At 42.6% G+C, this 26,521-nt stretch overlaps 1 protein-coding gene across 1 annotated transcript in view; it reads left to right on the top strand.

The window, feature by feature from the left end:
- Nucleotides 1–26,521, top strand: part of LOC137435702 (pleckstrin homology domain-containing family G member 1-like) — a 260,745-nt gene that overhangs the window by 198,921 nt on the left and 35,303 nt on the right. Inside the window, exons 5-8 of the mRNA XM_078785132.1 lie at nucleotides 5,590–5,659; nucleotides 12,693–12,739; nucleotides 18,809–18,959; nucleotides 19,818–19,949. Of these exons, the coding sequence (XP_078641258.1) occupies nucleotides 5,590–5,659; nucleotides 12,693–12,739; nucleotides 18,809–18,959; nucleotides 19,818–19,949 (400 nt within the window). The remainder of the gene's footprint in view (nucleotides 1–5,589; nucleotides 5,660–12,692; nucleotides 12,740–18,808; nucleotides 18,960–19,817; nucleotides 19,950–26,521) is intronic.

The raw sequence follows: 26,521 nt of genomic DNA on the forward strand, positions 1-26,521 counted from the left end.
CCTGTTAGTCGCCTCTTGCGACACACAGGGAATTACCAGTGAACTGGTACTCAATTCTCTTGCGACACACAGGGAATTAGCAGTGAACTGGTACTCAATTTGCCGACCTCAGAAGGTCGACAGGCTGAGTCAACCCCCCTGGAGTTAATTCAGCGATTGACCAGGATTCGAACCCAGGATCCTCGGATCCCAACCCGCACCCTAACCGCTAAGCCAACAGCGGTCCCAGGCCTCTAAAAGACATTTGAACAGGGATGCTGAATTGGACGTTGGATATATTTTGGCAGATCGACGCGCATTCCGGCTGATATATTGCGAACAGCTCCGATAAAGAATTTGCAATAAAATATCAATAAATACTTGCAGATTGTCATTAAAACAGGCCTGCAAGGGTAGCCTAGAGCTATGCTCAGTCGCTTCCAACTTGTCTAGCCTGAGCTCAAATCTCTCCCCAGCCATAAACTGTCATCCACGTTTAAAACACAGGAGACCGGTCTGCGAGCATTAGTTTGTGGACGTGAAAGATCCCACGGTGTTTTTCACGAAGAGTGAGCGAGTTATCCTCCGCACCCTGAGCAAACTACTAATTCCTGCACAAATTAGGTCCAGTTGAACGTCAGGCCTGGCCAGCCGGTTCGTGAAAGACTTGGGTTGAAAACGTCGCCTGGCCGACCCCTCAGAAAGGTGGGAATAAATGGGACCATTAATGGAGTGGAAGAAAGAGTGTCATTATAACAGAAATTTAAGGTGACAGGACTGTTGGCTCACCACACTGTGTAGTAAAGTCCTCCCCTCCCATCCCCCTTTCACTCATTAAACTAGAACGTCACTCAGTAGAGAGTATACCTCCGCCTGGTGAACAGTTTACCTTTTGTATCTCAGAGTAGACCAAAAAAATCACAATACAAAATCACATTTACCGGTAATCAAAATCAATCACAGGAATCACCATAGGTCCAGTCTTTCATACCCTGATCGACCCCTCGTTTTTGGTCGTATCACTCAATGGTGAAAAATCAATTTAAAAATTCTACTAGCCGGATCCAGATCGGGATCTTCACCAAAGTTGAATCGATTCGTCCTTGTCACACACACAACCTGTCCAAAAAGTCTCGTCCAAATCCATCCATAACTTTTTGAGATATTTTGTTAACAAACGGACAGACAGACAGACAGACAGACAGACAGACAGGGGTGAAAACATAACCTCCCTCCACCTTTAGTGGTGGAGGTAACTCGAACATGAATCAGAACACAAACCTGCAGTTTAGCAGTACTTTGGCTATAAAATTTGCAAAATGTACTAAACTTCATACCGATCGTGCGTGTGCTTAGAGGAGCGAGATAAACACAATTTTTACTCTGCCTGTCTTCCAGTTAGACAAAATTGAAACGAATTCCAAACAAGGAAATTACTGTTTTTTAGGGACATCATAAAGGACACAAACAACTGGCACAAATAACTAATAAAACGTGTTAGATAAGGTGGTGTAAATGGCATCAATGACGGTAAACTTCTAAAAAAGAGATATTTTTCAGCCATTAAAACATTTATGTAATTTCAATTTAATTACATTCCCATTTAAAGGATGTTATAAATGACTAGCAGGGATCCGTGGAAGGAAACATCCGCGCAATGTACAATGGGACTTCAAGTCCTCACCTCTCCCCTCCACCCTCCCAAACCCCAAATCCTCAATCTCCCTCTCCTAACTACAAGCCTTCAAACCACCTCCACACAATTCCTCAACTCCCCTCCCCCCCACAACAAAACTCCTCAACCTCCCCCCCCCAACAAAACTACTCAACCTCCCCACCCCCACCAAAACTACTCAACCTCCCCATCCACACCACAACTCCTCAACTCCCCTGCCCCCACCACCACAACTCCTCAACCTCCCCACCCTCCCCACAACTCCTCAACCTCCTCCCCCCCACCACAACTCCTCAACCTCCCCACCCCCACCACCACAACTCCTCAACCTCCCCACCCTCCCCACAACTCCTCAACCTCCCCCCCCCACCACAACTCCTCAACCCCCCCCGCACCCCCACCACCACAACTCCTCAACCTCCCCGCCCTCCACACAACTCCTCAACCCCCCCCCCTCCACCAACAAAACTCCTTAACCTCCCCCCACCACAATTCCTCCACCCATCCACCCCACAAAACCTCAGCCTCCCCCTCCCAACTTTTTGATTCCCCGGGTAATCAGCTGTGCTCGGTTCCTCATAGAGGTTTCCACTATTCCAGCCCAAACCTCGGCAAAATGTGGGTCCACAACCTCAGCCACGGTTAGCTGTGTCCAGACGGTTAGTCAACCTGGCAATGCATCCTCGCCTCAAACTTTGTTTACCAATAAATGTTGACTTTTCTTGACAGAGGGTTTAATGTATATCTAGAAGTTCATAATGCTCATCACATATTCCATGATATAACATTTCACATACTCTCCTAAATTACCAGTAAATCATGCATATCTTGGTTCACAGGACACACAAGCTCGCAGCCCCCCCCCCCCCCTCCCAGAAAATCACTACCCATACTACCAAATATCAATGGATGACTCCTGAAATCCGAGGCATCGTACTGGAAACGGAGGAAACTTGTCTGCTTTTAAACTCTTATGGGGATTGGTAAAAGTTATTGTACATGTGAAAATGTTACAATTGTAGATTTGTACATTGAGAAATTCCAGTGTAAGTGTACAACATAAACCAAATGTCAAGTTTTAAAGCTCCACCAACGAATGAAGAAACTGCTAACATTCAGAACATCTTTGATGAAATCTTATCCATCTGCATGGAATTTTCAGCATTTTTATCCCACAACCAATATCTGTGATTGGTAGAGAATGTACCGAGATGATTTGTGGTTGACATGCATTCCACAATATTATGAGACCTTTTGGATAGGGAATGTTGACCAATTACCCTGAAATTCCTCTTCTAACAATCTTTTATTTGGGGGTTGTATGCAAACAGATATCGAGCGTTTAGTCAAAGTTTCCATGAAGGTCAAACCTTCATGTTTGGTGCCTTTAGGTGTTATAGAAAACTGAAATTTGGCGTGCCAATAGATATCGAAGCCTGTACACCGGGAAAGATCACAGAATCGTCGGAAAGCGTCCGTAAATGCAAAATTTCCGTTAAAAAACCCGTAAATGCATCCGTAATAAAACAAACAGCAATCGATATCCAGCATTTGAAAATTGTAATTTCTATAAGTGTAAACTGTGAAATAAAAATCTCAATGAAAATTTACGTAAAACTGTAAGCGCATCCGTAAAATAAATAAATAACCAAGAAGGCGTCATGCAGAGCACGATACTTGCAAAATCTACCCTCCCCTCCCCCCAGAAAAAAGGTTGCAATTGATTCAGCAAATTGTCCATTTCATCAAGATCAAAATAGACGATCTTGATCAAAGCTTGGGTCAATAGGATGAAAAGTGACGATTTTAGATGAAGATTTATGATTTTGGAAGTTTGACCTTGAGTTGACCTTTGACCTTTTGACCTCAAAAATAGTTGGCTTCCCAATTCATTGAGTCAATGTGCAAATGCTGTTAAATTTTCAGGTCAATCTGATGGAAATTGATTATTTTTCAGATGAAAATGGATGCTTTTGGAAGTTTGACCTTGAGTTGACCTTTGACCTTTGAACCTGAAAAATAGTTGGCTTTCCTATTTAGTGACTCAATGTGCAAATGCTGTTCAATTTCCAAGTCAATCGGATTTTAAATACTAGCAACGGTACCCGCCCTATGGGCGGGGCTTCAATTGAGAGGCCCAAATGAAAAGGCTAAATATCAGAAATTGAAGGCTTTTTTTTCTTCTTTTAAACGATTTATATAAACATCCGTTAAATCTCGATCGGTGCAGCCGTTGGTGCGGCACCCGGGAAAATAACGTCATGCGGGAGCAAGTATCAGCAGGATGTGGCAGTGTGGGAGTCCACGTTTCTGATCCTCCTTCATGCCGAAGTAGCCCACCACTTCTCCAAGCATTCCGCTCTTCAGATCCGCCATGAGAGATTTAATCTCGACACTGAAGACGCGTGCAGTTAGTCCTCCCGATGTCGTATGTACTCCGGATACGTGTTTCCTTCATTGTAAAAACTTCCAAATCAACAATTAGAAGGATTTTGAGCCGATAGCTGTTATGGCCTTGGCCAGATCGATGGAGACAGTGATCTGTTAGCGTATACACCGCCCAAATAGCTATGTGGAATTCTCTCATGTAGAGATTAAACTCACGTCATTTGAACTTTGGCCGAGGTCATTATTTACTTTTAATGATGTTTATATACGAATCGAAAAGAAGAGAATTGGTTTTGGGTCGTTCTTTCCGCATATCTCGTGGGATTGTGAGTTGAAGAGACGGCCGTGATGGCGGGGAGGGGGTTGGAATTCTTTCAAGCAGGGATTCAACTCGTGTCCTTATAAAAGGTCTTTGTCAGAGGTCACCGAGTCTGATCGGTGCAGCCGTTTGTGCAGCACCTGGGAAAACAACATCGTCACAATGAAAACATCGTCACAATGAACGTTATGCGAACGCAAATGTTGTGCGGGAGTCCAATCCTGAGAATGCTGGAAACCAAAGCTGAAATTGGAAAAACTAAATAGCCTATTTTACTCCTGGAGATCCCAGGATTACTCACCCAACATATCGTTGCGATCGGTTCAGCAGTTTTTACGGTACCTTCGAATGGACAGACAGACAGACAGACGGACGGACATTTGGTGAATTATAGTAAGATAGATTTTAGAAATTTGGCCTCCAGATGACCTTTGACCTCAAAATCAATAGGCTTCTCAATTGTGACGACCTTTACAACTTGGTGAAGTTTCATGACGATCGGTTTAGAATTGTGACCTGTAGGCGAGTAACAAACAGACAGAGAGACAAACAGACAGACAAACAGACAGAATAACAAACGCAACCGACCAATATACTTGAAAAATCTTCGATTTTGCAAGTAATGAATAACCTAAATTTATATCTAGCATAAGGTCGGCAATGCTGCTCTATACTCATAAAGCTTCGATTTATTATGTACTTACGTACGAAGCACGGTGTGTTATTGCTTACAAAATGTGTAAGCATACCCCACTAGCATATATATATATATATATATATATATATATATATATATATATATATATATATATATATATGTATATATATATATATATATATATGCTAGTGGGGTATGCTTACTAGCAGGCACGCAGGCAGGGTCTGCCTAAAAGGCACGTCTCTGAGGATATCCCAGAGACTCAATAGCTCAGTGGGCTGTCACCGTGTAAGTGATGAGGTTCCTGGGTTTGAGTCCTGGGTTGAGTCAGAATTTTTTCACACTAGCCCCACGCAGGAATTTACTTCCTGTTTCTTAAATTATGTATATGTATATATACATTTTTGGTGAGTGTGAAGGAAAGAAAGCAATCCGGAGAGAGATGCTTTAATTGACGTTTTATTTTTTTGATTATGTTTTGAAAGAAAATTTATAGACACTGAAGAAAAAGTGGTTTTCATGTCATATTGTTCCCACGTCATTCAGCTTTTAACCCTTGCGTGTGTGCAGCGAGCTCGTGCAGGAGCTGGAGAGCTGCCTCTGCTGTCCTGTGGCCATCGCGGAATGTTTTGTCAACAAGGTGGGATCATTCTCCTTGATCTTTGACCCACAATTGCTCGGAATTTTGCCTCCAGGAGTAACATCAGAAACTGCAGCTGAGTGCAGGTTTCTCGAGGCGACAGTGCCTACAAATTGATACCTTATGATGCAAAGCTTTAACAAAGTGACGAGTTGAGAGCTATCGAAAGAGATTTCGATTTATACTGCTGCAATAAGTAGGTGACAGATATTTTGAATCTAAAATACATTTTTTAATATTGCCCTACATTCAAAAACATATGGGGTGGAACCCGCTTTCAATCCTCTCTTACCTTGATGGGCTGTCTCTCTCAGCGTGTTATTATAATCTACACTAGTAAAAAGCCCATCAAATATGACGGGTTGGAACAGTTTATTCGACGGTGCAGCCATTTGAGCATGCCAAAGTCTGAAGCCTCGGCCTAGTGTCAGGTGTGCTTATATTTTCTTTATTTATTAGACATCCTATGGACGCAAATGAACACTCGTTTTACTCTGCCCACATTGCACATCATTTGCAGCGAATTTTTCCTCCCTGCTCCTTGTATTTATGTTATTTTTTTTAAAAACGCTTCTGTACACCGCCCTTGAGGCTTGGTTTGCAAGCCACCGTCTACAATTCCAATAGAAGAGACGTAATTAGTCTTTTATGGAAAATGATTTTCGAGTTTGTTCGGGTTAGGGTGAGGACCAAATAGACCAAAAGTGTTAAAATATTATACTTTAAAACCTACCGTTATGAAGGGGGACAGACATCTGTACAAACACACACAAACTGACATTGTACAAACACATATTAAGCAAAATTCTTTCTTTTCCACCAAAAAAATAAAAGATGAATCACAAAGCAATCCTCAAGGCATTTTATGAGCATGAGCATCCTTGTCTGACAGTCTTGGAATGATGAACAGCTATCGGATTTAATGGCTGGTTGGGGGATGGAGGACTGAAGATAGCACCTTCCCAATCTCCTCCAACTTTTCCTTCTTCTGAACAACATCTATCCTCTTCTTTCTTTATTTCTTCCCACTTAATGCCTTGTTCTCAATTTCATCCCCTTGGCCAAATGCTAGCGGGCTTTTATACCCAATACACCTGCAATGATTGCACTTTTACTTAAGCTCATGGCAACGTATTATTTTGATGATACGAAGGGGTGGTAGTTCGTCGAGGGATGGGGTTATCCTCATTTCAACGCAAGGCATAAAACTCTTCAAAGTATCCGGTGGCGATGCTCATGAGTCGTGCACAGCAGGAACATGGCGTTGCTGCCTCGTACAAAGATCGAGTGTTTGAAGGCTTTGGCTTTGGGCTACAGATTGGAACTGGCAGCTTCCCCAAGGCTGGAGAAGGCCTGCGTTTCCTTTTTCAGCTGCCTTTTCAGGCCTGGCCAACATAGAAGTGTTTCAATCGGGAGACAGCTGTGTCCAAATCTTCGTTCACTGGTGCAGTGATTTTTTTTTTGTCAAAACAGAGAGTATGCAGGTTGTCATCCCTTTGAAGATTTCCCCCTCCTGCAAAGTGAGAATTGCCTCATTGTCTACGTTGCTGTGTGTCAAACTGTTCGATAGAGCTACATCGATCCATACATATATATATATATATATATGCATACACACATACCTACCATCCTGACCAATTTTGGAAAGTATGCTCTTTGGTTAAACATGTGTGGAATGTCTGCCTGGTTTGGAACAAGTCATTAAAAAGGAAATGAATGCCTAGACGGTTGTAGCCTCCAGTGTTGGGTGAAAACCACAAAGCCCTCTCATAGTTACCATTCACTATCATGGAACATTAGAAATCCACAGCATGCAGGGAACGATCCTCGATTAATGATGCCGTTGCGCCATTTTGGGGAATTTATTTTGAATTGGACAATCACGCAGTACTAGCGAGGCGTGTTTGGTTGTTTGTTGTGTCGCATAGTGTTGCTGACCTTTATTATGGGTGAAAGGACAAAGTGAGGCAATTTTCAGCTATAGAAAGGCAAACAAAAGGTTCTCCACGCATGGCTTGCGGACTTCCTCACCTGTCATAGTCAACGTGTGGCTCTGAATGGAATTCTGTCATCTTCCTTTCCTGTCCAGGCTGGAGTTCCCCAAGGCAGTGTTCTGCGCCCTGTGCCTTTTCTGGTCTTCATCAATGATCTCTCCGACTCTCTGGAAAATCCTCTATATCTCTTTGCTGATGACTCCACTCTCTGTCGCTCCATTCCTCATCACTCAGATCGGCAGTCTGTAGCTTCCTCACTCTCTGCAGACCTGGACAAAATCACAGACTGGGCAAACAAGTGGAACATGTCTTTCAATCCTGACAAATCTCACACTCTTACGATGTCTCTCCGAAAAGATCGACTGGAAAACCCTCCCATCTACTTTCTGAACAATCCTCTCAAAGAAGTCTGTCACTCAAGCTCTTGAGTCTCACTATCTGCCATGATCTTTCCTGGGAAAATCACATTTCCAATCTGGTCTCCAAAGCCAGTCACTGACTAGACATCCTCCGTCGTGCGAAGTCCTTCCTTCGCACACCTGAGCGTCTGTAAAAATCACATACAAGGCTTTCATCCATAGCTTGATGGAATACTGCTCTCCCCTCTGGGCTGGTGCTCCTGCCTCACATCGAGCTCGGCTTCACGCTGTAGAAAGCAAAGCTTTCAGAATCATTGGAATCTACCGCAATGGAGCTGATTGTGAAGGCCTTTCTCTCACTCACTGCAGGGAGGTTGGTGGTCTTTCTGTCTTGTACCGACTCCTCTCCGGCCATTCTCCCACTGCTCTGTCTGTGATCTGTCCCCCAAATTTTCCTGCAGGACGCACAAGATCTGCCTGCAACCCTCTTATGGTGAAATTGCCAAAATCAAGACTCTCTGCTCACCTTCACTCCTTCATTCCCCTTTTCTCCCACGTCTGGAACAAACTCCCTCACTCTCTTCAATCCCACTCCTCCCTCCAGGTCTTTAAAAGAGCTGTTCACCACCATGTCTTATCTTCCCCCATCCAAAACCTTGATCTTTTCGACCTCTGTTAATCCACCCCAAACCCACTTCCTTCAAATTCCGTCTTCTTTCCTGAAATCCCCTGTAGTGTCCATTTGTTCATCCCACCCCAGCCCTCTCCCTTCCACAAATCTCCCGATGTCCCTGCTCTCTACTGTTCGTGTGCTTCCCTCTCTATCCCCCTTTTGTCCCGCTCCCTTTATTATATGTTCTTTGTGTTCGCTCTTATACGAGCTTCGACTTCGTCTACAAAAAGGAGCATTGTGGGGGAAGATCAAGATGGAGCAGCGAGCTTCATTTTGCTCCCTTGGAAACATGAATAAATAACCTCCTGCTAGTTAATGATACCACTTTACATCACCCTTACTGCTTTGGTTGATCAGGTTACAAAAACACCATGGTGTTCTTTTGAGTGTAAATATATAGCAGACAAATCCCTCTAGCATTAGCTATGGGATTAATCGTGAACTATTGGTATTTTCATCCCATTAATTTGCGTGCTGATGCTGCACTTGGCTGCTGGTTTGCATCACTTTTTGGAGGTAGAGAGGGGCGGGTGGAGCTAGGATTGCAGCTGTGCCGCAGATGCAGTGCCTCCTGTAGATTAGGGTAGGAATTTTGAATTTGGCGAGGTTTGCGGCACACAATCGCTTACTCTGTGATCATTACCACGCATCAGCAAATGTTGGCAGATGGAATCCCAGCTTAACGTCCCATATGACAAACGCTGCACTTATCGATGCTACGCCCTGTGCCTGCAAAGAACCAGGATGACAGTTTGTAGTCGAGTTGGGAATCAAACCCAGACTAGACAGCTCAAAGTCAAAGAGACAGATACTCCCTCTGAGCTTTCCTAACAGCCAAATCAGTGGCATATGAACGTCCTAAAGTAACGTATGATTTTTGGGGTTGATCCCTTTAAGTGTGGGATCCAGCTGGAACTGCTGTTTATTCCAGTTCCAGTTCGAGTGCATGTCACAGTGGGTGCTGGATTTTAAAGGGAACTTCCACACTCTCCTACCAAGCTGTCTAGCATGGGTTCGAATCCCGACCGAGCTATAAACTGTCATCCAGGTGATTCATCAATGTGTGTGCCGTCCCTCGGATGGACATTAAACCAGGTGTCCTGTCTGCCAGCATTCGTTGGTGGACGTTAAATATGGAGTGGGCGAGCTACCACTGGCACCCTGGCCGAATTACAAATTCCTGCCCTAACCTGCAGAGTGTGCTGCTTTCAGATGAAGAAGAAGAAGGGAACTTTAAGCCGGCTGTCCTCACCTGCATTAATGCGGACATCAACTTGGTTATATACGTCGCTTGCATCACTGTGTCTTTAGGCCTACAAGTGGCAAATAAGAAAGAAAATAAATCGGAATATGAATGTAAAGTTATATGTAATTAGTGGATTAATTTAGCAGGATTATGTTAGGGTTATTAGGGTTAGGGTTAGGGTTAGGGTTAGGGTTACGGTTAGATGACAACTACATGATAACTTCTTTCTATATCTACATTTGTATTGCAGAAGCTTGTAAAACACTTCTTTAAAATATACAATTCCACATAGGCCACAGGGAATAGTATGTTGAACTGGACATACGTGATGTAACATACAAAATATTACAAATATTTCAAGTTGGGGTAGTGCTGGTGTTCCGCTCATTAGAAAATGCAGTCGAGCAATGGTCAGGGCTTCTGGTTCTTGTAAGGCCTGCAATGGCCTGTGTCATGCCCCGAGGCCTTCTTGGCCTCCTTCCATCATGCTCGACTGCGTCTGCCAGCCGGACCTGAAACATGACCCTCGTCAGCTCTTGAGCTTCAGACAGGAAGGCGTCTGCATGATCCCTGTGTGGCCAGTGTCCTGAACATGCTGTTATTCTTATGCCATCTGCAAGCTACCGTTCGCGTTCGACTTGTTCTGCCATGAATATGGTGCGTGAACTCGCAATCAAAGAGCCTAACATGTGGATTTTTCCTTTCCACGTACACCTTCATTTACCGCTGCTCTGCTCAGACCCAGAGAAACGTAAACCGGAAACTGTGTTTGGAAATAACAATTGTGGATGAAGAATCCACAAATTTCTGACCCCCAAAATAGGGACCTTGTGTTCCTATGAGCATTATAGTTCACTCCTGTGGTGCTCAGAGTATAACGGTTCGTAAGTTCCCATCTGCAGGAGTCAGTAGTCTGCACGATTGATCCGAGTACACCCCCACCCCCACTAGTTCATTTGTTTATATAGTACTAGCAGGGGTACCCGGGGTTGCCCATTGCTGTATTTATCCTGTTGGCATTTTGAAGAAATCAAATTTGGGTTTTTTCTGGGTTTTTTTGTGGGGGCCTAAAACACTTCCCTACATCTACAAAGGAATGGGTTTCTGGATCATTTAATATTACCCTTCGCATACATCGCTGCAAAGGCGTAGGCACTACAGAGCGATTTAAAAAATATGTAACTTTTTTTCCAAATAAGAAATAAATGTTGTTGTTTTTTTGCCTAAAACACTCCCTGGCACTCACTGTTGAACCGCTCAAAGATTGCCAAAGTTGTGTTTGGCTAGCTCGGAGAAAATGGCGACACAGACAGACATCTCTCTTATAGGAAACTACTAGGAGTACCCGGCGTTGCCCGGTGATGTTCTAATTCTGTTGGCATTTTGAAGAAATCAAAATTTTTTTTGTAGGTGCCTAAAACACTCATCTGCCTTCACCCAATAAGGAAAATGTACTTGTATATTTAATATATCACACACACACACACACTCTAATCGGGGATAGTTTAACATCACCTTTCATACAGCTACAAAGACCCAGTCACTAAAAAGCGATAAAGCTTTAAAAAATAAATAAAGCTATAGCTAAAAATATATATAATAAATAAATGTAATAAATATAATAAGCGATAAAGCTAAAGCTTTTTAAAAAGATAAAGCGATTTTTTATAAATCCCCAAAAACGAACTTTTTTTTCCAAAGTTTTTCATTTTTTACTTCACCTAAAACACTCCCCTACCTTCACCCAGTAAGGAAAATGTATATTTAATATATTACACACACACACACACACACTCTCTAATCGGGGAAAATTTAATATCACCTTTCATATAGCTACAAAGATCCAGTCACAAATAAAGTGATTTTTAAAAAATCTCAAAAAACGAACTTTTTCTTTCAGGTTTTTTAATTTTTTAATTTTTTTCCCTAAAACACTCCCAGGCAGTCACTGATGAACCTCTGAAAGTTTGACGAAAATCAAAAAAGTTTGAAAAAAGTTTGACGAAAAAAAGTTTGACAAAAAAAAAAAAAAGTAGAAAAAAGTAAACTAAAAAAAACACAAAAAGTAAACAAAAAGACAAAAAGTAAACAAAAAAAGAAAAAAGAAAAAGAAAAAAAAGCAAGAGAAAAGACAAAGAAGAAAAAAAAGACAAAAAAAAAGAAAAGAAAAAAAGAGAAGGTTAGGGTTAAAAAAAAACGGTTAGGGTTAGAAAAGGTTAGGGTTAGAAAAAAGGGTTAGGGTTAGAAAAAAAAGGGTTAGGGTTAAAAGGTTAGGGTTAGAAAAAAGGTTAGGGTTAGAAAAAAGAAAAAAAAGAAAAGACAAAAAAAAGACCAAAAAAAAAGACAAAAACACAAAAAGTAAACACAAAAAAAAAGTTTGACGAAAAAACAAAATTTTTCTTTCAGGTTTTTTAATTCTTAATATTTTTTTTCCCCTAAAACACTCCCAGGCAGTCACTGATGAACCTCTGAAAGTTTGACGAAGATCTGTTCAGCCATCTCTGAGAAAATGGTGACACACAGACAGACAGACAAACAGCTCTCTTATAGTATAGATTTATGATGTTGTCAATGAACATTGAACATCAACCTCATCAGATGAAAAGTTCACAACCTCTACAATAGGAGCGCATCACCTTGAAATATTGACGCTCAATGGTATTCGTAACATATGGTATTTCCCTTTCTTTTATTATTATTATTTATTTTTTTACAAATCTTATCCAGAGGTTCCATGAGATTTGCTTTTTGCCATTTACAGAATGAAGCTTTTCACATCTATACGGAGTACTGCATGAACTACCCAAAGTAAGTTTGAACTTTGTTGTTGCTACTTTGTTTTATTCCTCTGATTTCCCCTTTCCCAATGCTGCTCTGCTCAGACCCAGAGAAACGTAAACCGGAAACTGTGTTTGGAAATAATAATTGTGGATGAAGAGTCCGCAAATTTCGCACAGCTTTCCTTCGAACGCCTTCGAACCTTCGAACGCACAGCTTTTTACATTTAATCATTTAGTGATGAATGTATGGTTTTCATACGGGCAAGGAGTTAAAAACATTTGCTGCTGATGAATGACTTCAGTGCAAAACGGTACATTACAGAATTTCCTCATTGATACCATGGCAACCGGACTGTTTTGTTGTCACTGAGTGTTGATTCATTTACTCTCCCTGCTGCACCGAGGCTGCTTTTGCCTGAGTTATTTCCCTTTGAATCGTCACACTTGGGTCCCTCCTCGTATTTGAACCCGGCCGGCACCAGAGCTTGACATTTGTGGAAGCTCTGGACTCTTTGTGAGAAACCATTCTTTACTTCCCAAAGCGAGAACGATTTCTTTGGGCCTGGGCAAAGGTCAGATTCTGGAGGAAGATTGAAAACAAAAATTACATTCCCCCAAACCCAGGAATTTGTTTATGGTCTAAAGTTTTTATGGAATCGAGCAGTTGACAAACTACTTGGTGCAGCTTTTCATGAAGATAACATCAGTTTGTTGTTAAAGAACGACCGTTTATAACGATATAGTTTCATGTTATTTTGAAACAACAGTGTCAACAGGTGAAACAACAGGTAACAAACAACAGGTGAATCCCACCCTCCCCCCCCCCCCCCTTCCCACGCCTCCTCCCCCCAAGCCCTCTCCCTCCCACACTTCTCCCTGCTCCCAAATGTTGTGTTTGTGTGCTTCCCCTTCTCTCCCCATCTTGTCTTCCGCTCCCTCATTTTATATATTTTGTTTGTCTGGTTGATTTGTTTGTGAAATAAATGTTAGCTCTTTCACGAGCCTCGATTCAGTATACAAAAAAAAAAAGTGATAATAAGTTTGATGTGGGAGGTAGAGTTGGGGGGAGGTCAAAAAATCCCCCATTTTGTATACATAATATGTAGATGATGCTTTCGGAGCACATATCTTAGTGAAAGCTAAGAGAGATTAAAGAGCAATGGCTTCCATTTTCACAAATTAGTGTCTATTCTAGTTCTGAACCCCGGGTTGGCCTGTTTGTGTTGCCCTCTGAACCCCTGGCTCAGGATGTAGGGAATGCGGGTTATAATGCTGTACACCATTCGAGTTTGTCCTCTATTCACAAATGTCACAAATATATATATATATATATCAGTCACTATGCGACCTTCATATCATCAGTGGAGAACCGCCAGCAAGGTTTCCCATACAGCTGCTGCTGCACCTTGCTGGGAGCGATAAGCACCGCCTGCCACACGGTAACGTTATCTCTGGTATCCATTCATCATATGGAGTCGACCTGGTTGCGGTTGGGAGTTACTAATAATGGTATCTGTAATCTGGTTCTCCAACCTAATGAACGAACATCATGACGTCATCGCCATGCACGTCCGCATTGCCTGCAAAGCTCCAGAGGAACCATCTAGCAGTGCGTCATTATGGATTATAAATTCAGATACTGTCACAAGTGCATGCAAAACTATATATATATATATACATACATACATACATGATAATTATATATACACAAAGAATTAAGTTAAGCACCCCCCCGTTTTTTTACAACCTCGCACATTACAAGTTTGTTGTCGTCAAAACAGTGTAATATACCCATGATATTGCTATATTTTCTGGAGAAGTGATATTATGGTCACATAAAAACATAACAATCATGCCGTTTTCAATATTTTATTCTGAATAATTTAAGGTGAAATTTTTTGGGAATTTTAGGCATATTTTCACCTCAATTTAAGTATGGAGCTATAGGTCCATCACGGACAGTGTGGATGACGTTTATGTTTTCTAACGTACAGTCATTGTTCTGAGAAGACCTCTAGCGATCTTTGCGTCAATAACGTGTGTAGGACCCACGTGATCGGATCACTGACTCAACCCTACGTCTCATAGACCCTGTAAGCCGTCGTATGCGTTGCTGTGGCAGGTTGTTCCATTCCCGATGTAATGCACGTTCCAATTCATCCAGATTGGCTATTGGAGGGACCATCTTCGCAATTTGTCGTCCCAACATGTCCCAAACGTGCTCGAGGGGGTTCAGGTCAGGACTGTACGCAGGCCAGGGGATGGTTGTCACAGCACCTTGCTCCATCCGATCACGTGGGTCCTACACACGTTATTGACGCAAAGATCGCTAGAGGTCTTCTCAGAACAATGACTGTACGTTAGAAAACATAAACGTCATCCACACTGTCCGTGATGGACCTATAGCTCCATACTTAAATTGAGGTGAAAATATGCCTAAAATTCCCAAAAAATTTCACCTTAAATTATTCAGAATAAAATATTGAAAACGGCATGATTGTTATGTTTTTATGTGACCATAATATCACTTCTCCAGAAAATATAGCAATATCATGGGTATATTACACTGTTTTGACGACAACAAACTTGTAATGTGCGAGGTTGTAAAAAAACGGGGGGGTGCTTAACTTAATTCTTTGTGTATATTATATAATTTGGTTGTGCCGAAATTAAAATGTGAACAATTGAAGGACATACAATGGTAATCCGCAAAGCTATTCCCTTTTAAATGACCTCCATTCCTTTGGCATCAGGAAACTCACCCACTGCTGGGAAAATGTGTGCCACTAGCTGGAAGCTACATATAGAATGACAAACATCTGTGCGACGTTTCTCTGGAGCAGAATCATTCTTTCATTGCGGGGGACAAACACTTTGGATTTATACCGATGATGTCATCAGTATAGATTCTGTTTTGTGACGAACATCTAAAATTAGATAGTCTGAAGATATTTATAGCAGAATGCAACACAGCTAAGCTGTTTTTGTGATTAAGACAAACTATCAGAAACGAAATAAACGAAACGAAATATATATATATATGGTTTTTATATATTTTTATATGACCGAGGAGCGCTCGTACGCCTGAGAATATTGAGGCGATGTGTTGTGCAGTCTCCGAGAAGCTCTGCGCGGAAGCATGCTTTAGCTGAAGGGATATCCCGGGAAACTGCAAGGAGAACCTTACACAAAGACCTCCACTTACATCCATACAAAATGGCGGTTGTGCAAGAACTCAATGCGAGAGACTGGATAAGCCGCAGGGAGTTATGCGAGAACATTCTGCAACGTGTTCCGGAAGATGCTGTTCTCTTGTGCAGTGACGAAGCTCATTTTCATTTGAGTGGCTCTGTAAACAAACAAAGTTTTTGCTATTGGTCTGAAGACAACCCTCGCATGCTTAACGAAAGACCGTTGCAGTCCGATCGAGTGACTGTGTGGTGCGCTGTTGCCGATGTTGGCATCGTGGGTCCTTATTACTTTGAAGAGGGTGGTGTAACTGTTACCGTAACTTCTGACCGTCACATTGATATGCTCGAAAACTTTCTAAGGCCACAACTCGAACACCTTGAGCTTGAAGAACTCGATGTGTGGTTTCAGCAAGATGGAGCTACGGCACACACGGCTCGAAGATCATTGCAAGTGCTGAGGGAAATGTTTCCGGATCGGGTGATCTCGTTGCGTGGCGATGTTGGGTGGCCGGCCCGTTCCCCTGACCTCACCCCTTGTGATTTTTTTCTGTGGGGCTACCTTAAATCACGACCTCATCGACCCCAAACTCTTGAAGCCCTTAAGGTTGCTATTCAGCAGGAGATAGCCGCTGTTCCACCCGACATGACCCGTCGAGCCATGGCAGCCTTCAGAAATCGCCTCCAAGCGTGTTTAGACAATGACGGCCACCATTTGGAGGATGTCATCTTTAAAACATGGTGAATAAAAACTGTATTGAATGAAGTTTCATGTGTACAAGTAAAATCTTCATTATATTTAACCATTTTTTTTCATTTACCTTTGAAATGTAGGAGGTTTTTTTGGGTCACCCTATATTTTATACATTTTATTTTATGTTTAATGTATTTTATACATTATATATTTTATATCCATATGTATATATATATTGGCCACTTCATAATCTATATATATCAGTAATTCTGCGACTCCATACCGTGATTGGAGAACCGCCATTAACGTGTCCCATACAGTCACTGCTGCACCTTACCTCTGCATATATATCTTGCATGTCACTATATGTGACGCATGCATGTCACGATATATATGCAGCAGTCACTGCTGCATATATATATAAATATATATATACAGTCGCGTGAAAAAGTAAGTACACCCCATATAAAGTTTTGACTTTTTCAACATATTTCAACATACAGCTATTTGATCTTCATTTCAACAATATTGAGAGATAAAGGTGATATAATATAACAAATATCATGAAACATTTACATTTTGTTGTCCATTGTATAATTTAAATAAACATAAATGTAAATTTCGCATGTGGAAAAAGTAAGTACACCCTTGGCTCTAATAGGTGGTATTGCCCCCTTTGGCAGAAACAACCTCAAGTAGGCGTTTCTTATAACTGTCTACCAGTCTCTGACATCGACTGGGAGAAAATTTTGCCCACTCCTCCATGCAGAATTCTTTCAGCTGTGCGATGTTTGAGGGGTTTCTTGCATGCACAGCTCGTTTCAAATCCCCCCACAACATCTTGATGGGATTTAGATCCGGGCTTTGACTTGGCCATTCCAGAACCCTCCATTTATTTCTTTTCAGCCATTCCTTGTTGGATTTACTGGTATGTTTAGGGTCATTGTCATGTTGCAAGGTCTACCTTCGGTTGAGCTTCAACTTTCCGACAGATGGCCTCACATTATCCTCAAGCACCCTCTGGTACAATGAAGAATTTATAGTGGATTCTATGATGGTGAGCTGCCCAGGCCCTGATTCAGCAAAGCTGCCCCAAACCATAATATTTCCACCACCATGCTTTACAGTTGGTATCAGGTTCTTGTGGTCAAATGCTGTCTTTGGGTTTCGCCAAACATGTCTTCTGGTACTGTGGCTAAATAGCTCTACCTTTGACTCATCTGTCCAGAGCACATTGTTCCAAAAGTGCTGGTCTTTGCCTAGGTGTTCATTGGCAAACTTTAGTCTTGCCCTGATGTTCTTTCTGGACAGCAAAGGTTTCCTCCTGGTACACCTCCCATGTAGATCAAATTTGTGCAGCCTCTTTCTAATGGTAGACTCGTGCACTTTGACATCAACAGTGGCAAGAGCGACCTGTAGGTCCCGTGATGACATTCTGGGGTTCTTCGAGACTTCTTTCAGCATCTTGCGGTCTGCTCTCGGGCTGAACTTGCTGGGGCGGCCTGGCCTGATCAATTTGGCAGTTGTTTGGAATCTTCTCCACTTGCAGATGATTTTCCGGCCAGTCGAATGATTGATTTCAAATTGTTTGGAGATCTTTTTAAATCCCTTCCCAGACTCGTAGGCATCTATAACCTTCTTTCTGAAGGCCTCTGAGAGCTCTTTTGATCTCGGCATGGTGACGCCGCACACTTCAACAACAAAGAGCAAACCAAACTAAATGTCTGAGGTTTAAATAAGACAGGTTCCTCCAAGATCCTCTCTAACAATGTTCTAATCATTTGCACCTGAGCTGGTGCAGCTGATTCAAATTTTAGGTATTTGAAGTAGTGATAAATGTAGGGGTGTACTTACTTTTTCCACATGCGAAATTTGCATTTTTGTTTATCTAAATTATACAATGGACTACAAAATGTAAATGTTTCATGATATTTGTTATATTATATCACCTTTATCTATCAATATTGTTGAAATGAAGATCAAATAGCTGTATGCTGAAATATGTTGAAAACGTCAAAACTTTACATGGGGTGTACTTACTTTTTCACTGTATATATATATATCGCTCTTGCTTTTTAAAGTAATCCACCCATGCTCTTAACTGGAGGGAAAGTTTCATCATGCTTTCTTCGTCCATGCACCTGGTGTAGTGGCAAAAGCATAACTGCAGTGAAAATGTTCCACCATCTTTCCTTATTGTCCCCTGCGTGAACAGCTCCATGGCTTTGCTGAACGAGTGCCTGCAGAATGAGGTGCTGGAAAGATTTTTTCAAAAAACACAGGCGTCTCTGCACCACGCGTTGCCCCTTAGTGCATACTTGCTCAAGCCTGTGCAGCGAATCCTCAAGTACCACCTCCTGTTGCAGGTCGGAGTCTTGCCTTGTTAGGTTATGTGTACCGTCATCACCGGTATACTGGTTATATTTTGGGTTGGTATCCCTTGTTTGCTGAAGGCCGAAAACATTTCTTTTGCTGTAGAAACACGTGGTAGAGTATATGGTAGGGTCGAGCGCATACCTCCCCCAGGCTGAACATTGCACATTGTGTATCTCACCGATAGGCCCTATCTGCATCTGGACCTGAACCAAAATCTAATCAGCTTGTTCTTGTCACCTAGCAACTCATCCACCAAGTTTTGTCACAATCCATCCCCGACGTTTTGAGATATCTTGCTAAATATCGTTTTTGGCCTTGGTGGACAGATTGTGTGACAAGGCCGATTCTCTCGATGGTGAAGAATCACTTATTAAATCCTAGTAACCGGATCTGAATCTGGATCTTCAACAAAATCTAATATAAAATTGTCCTTGTCACATATCTCAATAAAATAAGATCCACATATCTCTCGTTTCCCCTCAAATTTGTGAATCCTACTTTTCAAAACCATGCATTGAAGGTTAGAAAGCGTTCGGCATGATTTTCAAGGTATAGTGTATCACTGGCTGGGAATATTTGGTGGAAAAGACCTCCTGGGTGACCCTCGCAGCATTCCATTAACACCATAACTTGCAGACCTTTGATGCACTGGATCAGTTTTTGTATTTTGTAAATTATTTTACAAACGTAATATGTATCGTGTTGAAACTTACTAGGACTGAGCGTGAATTTTAGCGAAGAATGCGTGCCAGTCCAGTAAACTGCAGTACTTTGTTTATTGTGGGGGAGGAATTCCAAGATTGAGGAGGAATTCCAAGTTTGAGGAAGTTTCAACTTTGATTCCGCAGGAGATTGAAAATCACTATGATGGGCCCGATGAGGCCTTTCAGCTTATCGAGAAGGCCACGAACACCATGATGCATGTGGCTCAGCACATCAACGACATCAAACGTAAACACGAGTACGCACAGAGAGTGCTGGTAAGCTGGGTATCTGGTAATGGGTTGTGGGGATGACAAAATGGGTAGTGACCGAAATAAATTATGAAAAGTTATGACAAAGGTGCACCTTGTGATTGGTAATGTGCATGACAAGATATGATATTATTGACAGAGGCAATGAGATGTAAGATGATGGGGAGTGCATGTGTGACATGATGGAGCATTTATGAGACTAGTACACCCGCTCACTATGGGAGTGGCAAGAAAGGTCATTCCTCTTTGGGGTATATAGATTACAGTTGATCTATGGTTGGGTCTCAATAACATTGGGTGTGTGTTCATTTACCAAGTTTATTGTGGAGAGATCGCCAAGTAGTTTAAGCATTCGAGCAAGCACTCCATTCAAAACCGTTAAGGAACGGCTGCCTTGGCAAGCGCTAGCTAGCTGCTTGGTAAAGAAGCACAACCCGGGCTTCCTCCCTTTCAGTTTTGTGTTAAACAGCAGAAGCGAGTTTCAAAAGTTTGCAACAAAAAATGCCACGGTAGCGGCAGAAAGGGCCGTGTTATTAACCCAACATTTGTGGGTTATATAGAGTACAGTAGATCTTCGCTCAGTTCTGTAAGTAAACCTTACTTCACGGATGTTGGGATTCCTCCAAATTTCTTCATTTAGTGTTATAAAGAGCATTCGCAACTGTTTAAAAAGCTAAGCATACATGTTTGTGGTTTATAATATTTTTACTTCCTGAAGCAGTCGTTGCTCCCACGGAAACACAATTATAACTATAACCTATTTATACACGTTATAACTGCAGGAAAAACGCTTTGGGGAAGTGGGACATTATTAGTATTAATATTGTTGTAATAACATTAATAATACGCGATTATCATTAATTTTGTTATGAAAGGGGTCTTTGGAAAAACGCCACGATAAATCTTTTTTGGAAAAACGCCGCAATAAAGCTAACTTAACATTGATATACACCTCAACACGCAACCTCATTGACGGAAATGGCGGGGAAAACCGCTCAGGGGAGAAAACCCCCTTGGGAAGGGGGGCAAATGAATGTGCTACAACCTTCATTGTGTAACCCTTGGACATCCTGTCAAGTTTGGTTGAGATTGGATAACTAACGACGGAATGTATTAGGGTCAAAAATTCATCAGACAGACAGACAGACACCAAATGGCATATTTTAGTATGATGATGATGATGATGAGATCAATGGAGATTATGAAGCGGCCAATGATTGGGGCCCTTGGGGACGATTGGATGCGTCTCATGAATTAATGCCAGATCCTAGCCAGTGAAGATAATGATAAGGGAGGAGCCAGTGTTTAAGTATATTATTGCATCGATGGTTCAACTAACGTTGAGCATGTTGTGGTGGGGGAGGTTATAATCCCACGATGTACCGAACGTTTTAAAGTCTTGTGGAGACGTACTGAATAATGCTGCTATTATGCTCGTGCATGCGGGACTGAGGAGAGTCACGAGAATGTAATAGCTTTTATGACCAAACGGGTTTATTCCCGAACAACAAACAAGGAGAAAATGAATTCAATAATAACGATATAGAATGAGGTAAACAATAGAAAAATTAATCCTATAAAAACTAAGGTGCTTCACTCCAGTCAAAGATGGCGAAGAGGGACAAAACCGAGTGATTTATCTCTGGTGGCAGCGGGGAGGGCAGGAGGGGCTGAGTGTTGCCCAGAAAACGGGGTGGGAGATGGGCAAGACGATGGGCAGGATATTGAGGAGACATTCGGACGATGGCCAGGCAACAGGCAGATGAGCACAGGTATAAGTCAGAGGCAGGCAGGCAGGACAGCTCCTTAAAGCTCTCCAAATCCCCTCAGAACTCTTCAGTCCTCGGCACAACACTCCCTTGTTCTCCTGACAAAACCAGGAAGCTCCTCAGTGCACTCAACCCGCCTGATCTAGGTGCCTCCCCCTTCTCCTTCGAAGTCCATGAAACACGTGCATGCCACAAGCTCCTCCCCCTTCTCATCAGAACTCTCGCAATCCTCTCAGAACTGTTCCCACTTCTCTGAGCACACAGAACCGAGTGCTACTTGCTCCTCCCTCTTCTCCCTTGTCAACCCTGTGTCCCTCCAGGCATTGAGCTCCACCCCCTTCAGGAAAGGATCATAGCCCTGCCTCTCTCATTACCTGGAAGAGTCGCATAGCAACTGTATCTGCCTCGTTCTTCTCTGCTCTACAGAGCTGTAACCTGGCACGTCCGGTGGATGTTTACAGGGAGGTTTTACACATGATTAATTAACTTAATCCCGAGCTATTTATTACAAAGCATGATCCTCCAGCTGGTGCACATTCAAACTGACAATCCTTAAGCTGACAGGTCCCTACTTCCTTACATCGAGATTGGCGTCCTACTCGCACACGGACCATACTAATCTATACAGTTCTATCTTTTCTGAGGTAATCTCTAACCCCCCGGCAAATTTTTTTTATCTAACCCCCCCAGTAAATGCTCCCTTGTATAACCTCCTCGGCCGTCTTCGTCGTTCGAATGCAGCACGTGGCTGCAGGTTCTCTGTCTCACATCAGCTCTAACAGGATCTCTGATGCGGTGCCACTTCCAAGTTAGAGCAGGATTTTGGAATTGGTTCAGGGTGCCGGCGATAGTTCACCTGTTCTGCACGAAGGACACTGTGGGATCTAACGTCCACCAACTAATATCGGCAGATGGGACACCCAGTTTTAACATCCATGTGAGAAGCGACACACACATTGTTGCCTCTCCCTGCCTGCAAAATACCAGGATGATAGTTTATAGCTGGGTCGAGATTCAAACCCAGACTAGCAGCTCAGAAGCGAGTGCACATACTTCAGGGCTATCCTGCCAGCCAAATCTCCTCGGTAATGGGGATATATATTCAGTGTTCTGTGAATTTCCACACCAAAGGCTCTCAGGCTGATGATATCGGTGGGAGATTTCAAAAGATAAATATTCATTATACTGAACAGAAGATCCAAGAAGGATGTGTATGTCCTGGGGATAGAGGGGGAATCTTTTTTCACCTTTCTTGAAAGGGCAGCTTGCCACCATTTTACTCCAGAAAATAACTTGCATAAAACTTACATTTTTTCTCATGATAAGTGGATATGCACTGGCAAAGCAGAATTAAAACCTGAATTTAATTTGCAATTGTAAGCACTTAATACCTCAGGATTGAAAGCACTTATTTCACCTCCCAATGGAAGGATTACATGCACCAAGACTTTGATGCAGACTTGCACCAAGAGCTTTCCCTTCTTGGCACACTTCTGAAGCTTGCAGACCATCTGGAAAACATAAGGCTGATAAATCAGCTACGTTTGTTAATGTCATCATTTGTTACGCAAATATGTAGAGTAGTAGGCATAAGCGATTTTCAAAGCTTACACCAATGTGGTCCTGTCATTCAGGTATGTATATATATATATATATATATATATATATATATATATATATATATATATATATATATATATATATATATATATATATATATATAACACATACATACATACATACATATATGAATTAGATGATTAGATGATGAATTAGATGAATGAACAGGATTAAGTAATAAAATTGATATATGTGGGAAAATTGGGAAAAAAAAAATTATATTGGAAATAATGAGGTTTAATATGCACTCGGTAACATGGAGATCCGCCATTGGCCCAAGGGATGGAGGGGTGTAACTGTTGGACGTTTGTTATTTAATGACGTCGATCAAATTTAGATATCTCACAGTGTTATGTCCCAATCAGCGACGGCCAGGGTCACTTGTCAAGTGAGTTCTTTAACTTCCTTTCCTTCCTTGCTGCTCCGTCTCATTAGCTATAGTTTCTAGGCCATAGAAATACCACACCTTGCTGCATGCATGTTTGATGTAGTTTTTGTTAATGGTCTTGTAGCATACCTGCTTGCTCTGCTGCTTCAGCACTAGTTTACCTTTCACCAATTCCAGGTCTGCTTGGACCAGGGCGTGGATTTTACGTTCGTTTTATTTTTGCCAAATGGTATGGATATTATTATTGTTGTTAATATTATTAGTATTAATAAATGCTTTGTTACAATGTTGTCATTGTTTTTGTTATTTATTTTGTAATAGGAATACCATACCATGGAAGGACCTATTAAACTGCTCGATGCACCATAACATGGCGCGTGGTTAGAAACAGAAGAATTTTTCCGGATTATTCGTAGTTAATAAGTCTAATCATCTCAGGAGATCATAACTAAATCTATTATCATTTTTAACAGCTTCCAGGGCTCTGCTGCTGAGGCCGCTGGGTAAGCTTAGAGCTCTTCCATATGGCCCCCCCAATAGGAATTTCTGACTGTCAGTACCTGCAGGGGGCGCTATTTTTGACCTTCGCCCCGAGCGCCACAAACCATCACTATGCCACTGTATATATATATATATATATATATATATATATATATATATATATATATATATATATATATATATATATATATATATATATATATATATATATATATATATATATATTGTTGCGGATATGGGATTTGGCCTCCATCCATATCCGCTTGTAAATATTCCCCTATTTCCCCAATACTCCCCAACTATCCCCAATCCCCCATTCCCTAGTCCCATTGTCTGTAAACAACACTCTGTAGCCCCGACCTTCCCCTTTTTCCCCCCATTAAATGTCGTGCCCAGGTTCACCGCATCTCACGTAGACAACTATAGGACATCTTGCTAGTTATTCTTAGTCTATGTCAGTTAAGGACTCGTTTCCATTAATTCTGACTCTTCGTTGCACCAGAATGTGATTGTATGGCACCAGTAGTAAGTTTAGGACCTCCCAATACCTCCCCACAATCTCATCTCCGCATCCTCCCATCATCTCATGAAACAACAACACCAACAACAACAACAGCGGCGCGGGGAGTGCGCGTCCTCACTCCGGCTTGGTTAGCCGCCATTGACCATGTGCTCCGACGGGGTTACCACACAGGGGCTGACTGTCAGCTCCTCGTCAAGGGCGGAGCCCGGTAACCCCCCCGCACCCAATAAGAAGCGGCGGACCGATTCCATCTGGGGCGGAGCTAACGAGCCGAGGGCGTGTCACTCCCCGCTGGATATACGCAGCCACTTACCGGAGGTGACGTCAGATGCGCCCCCAGCTTGGAGAGAGAAGTCGCCACCTCCAAGCGCTGGATACCTCCCGCCTCTTTGGACCGGACCGGGTCGATTCTGCCCCTGAGCCAAGGTGCACCTTGAGCCATCGACTACCTGCCCCTCCTTGCCATCAATCCCTGTGTGAGTCAGTCTTGTCCCGTTTGTCTGTGGTCTGTCGGGAATAAGATAAGACCGTGTCTAAGTGCCTACCTTTCTGTGCTGTACCTCTTGTCCGTGTAATCTAAACGTTCTGCATATCCCATATTATATCCTCCTCCGGAGGTCTTGAGAACTGTACCCCTGGTGTCGTGTCATTTAACCCAGCCGTTGTGTCCTTTCCTTCATTGATTTAGCATAGCGCGATTCGGCCAACGTTCGAGTGTAATCGGGTAACTTGTGCGAACACGGCGGCCATTCCGCTCGGCCCAGCATAACATCTTAATAAGTCGTGTCCGTAACAATTGGTTGTCAGGAGTTGGATTCGGACCTGGGACTAAATTTGTTAGGCCCAAATTTTGGAACACCAATTGTACTATTAGAGTAACAATTGGTGTCGGGAAGTGGGATCGGTCCCGGAGCGCGTTTCACGCGCTCGAAATTATAACAGCGAAATTTGATTGTGTTTTACAAAAAAAAAAAAAAAAAAACCCGAATTTTGGAAGTCGCGCTATGGCAGATCAAGACGGCTGGGTTCCGGTAGAGGAGAGTGAGGCAGGGTCGATCCAGGACCAAATTGAGGGACATGAGGAGAGCGAAGCAGTGAGGGTAGCAGACGCACAAAATGGCGGCCTCGCACACATGGTTATTGTGGCGCCAAATTTAGCCGCGCCCGTGACCGTAGCAGCGCCGCCGATGGATTGGGGCCTATTTATGGAACAAATAAAGGCACTCATGGTCCAGACAAGTGAAGACCTGAGGAATGACTTGGGAAACCAAATGGGGGTAATGGGGAAGCGGATGGATGCTCAGGGTGAGCGATTGGAGGGCCAAATGGGGGTAATGAGGGACGAAGCGAGGGGTACCGGTGAGGGGTTAGACAATAATTTTAAGGGATTAGACAAGAAATTTGGGAAGTTAGACGACAAATTTGAGGGGTTAGACAACGGGATAAAAGAGGTGAAAAATGGGTTAATGGGGGTAGAAAACAGAATGGCCGCTCAAGAGAATCAAATGGAAGGGATGCAAAAGGGGTTAGAGGGGTTAGAAAACAGGATGGAAGGCAAATTGAGGGACATGAGGGACCAAGCGGAAAGGGAAGTTAAACAAATGGGGCAGCAGATAGAGGGGGTCAGAATGGGGGTAGAAACCAAACTGGATGCTCACAGGGAGGAAATGGAGCAGATGAGGGTGGCATCTGGGCAGGAGATGCAAGTGATGGGAGAAGAGATCAGAAGAGGTGTGAGTGAGGAGGTCGGAGGAGTGCGCGAGGAGGTGAGGCACTG

The sequence above is a fragment of the Myxine glutinosa genome, chromosome 9 (assembly GCF_964187855.1).
Source record: "Myxine glutinosa chromosome 9, kmMyxGlut1.1, whole genome shotgun sequence".
NCBI lineage: Eukaryota > Metazoa > Chordata > Myxini > Myxiniformes > Myxinidae > Myxine > Myxine glutinosa.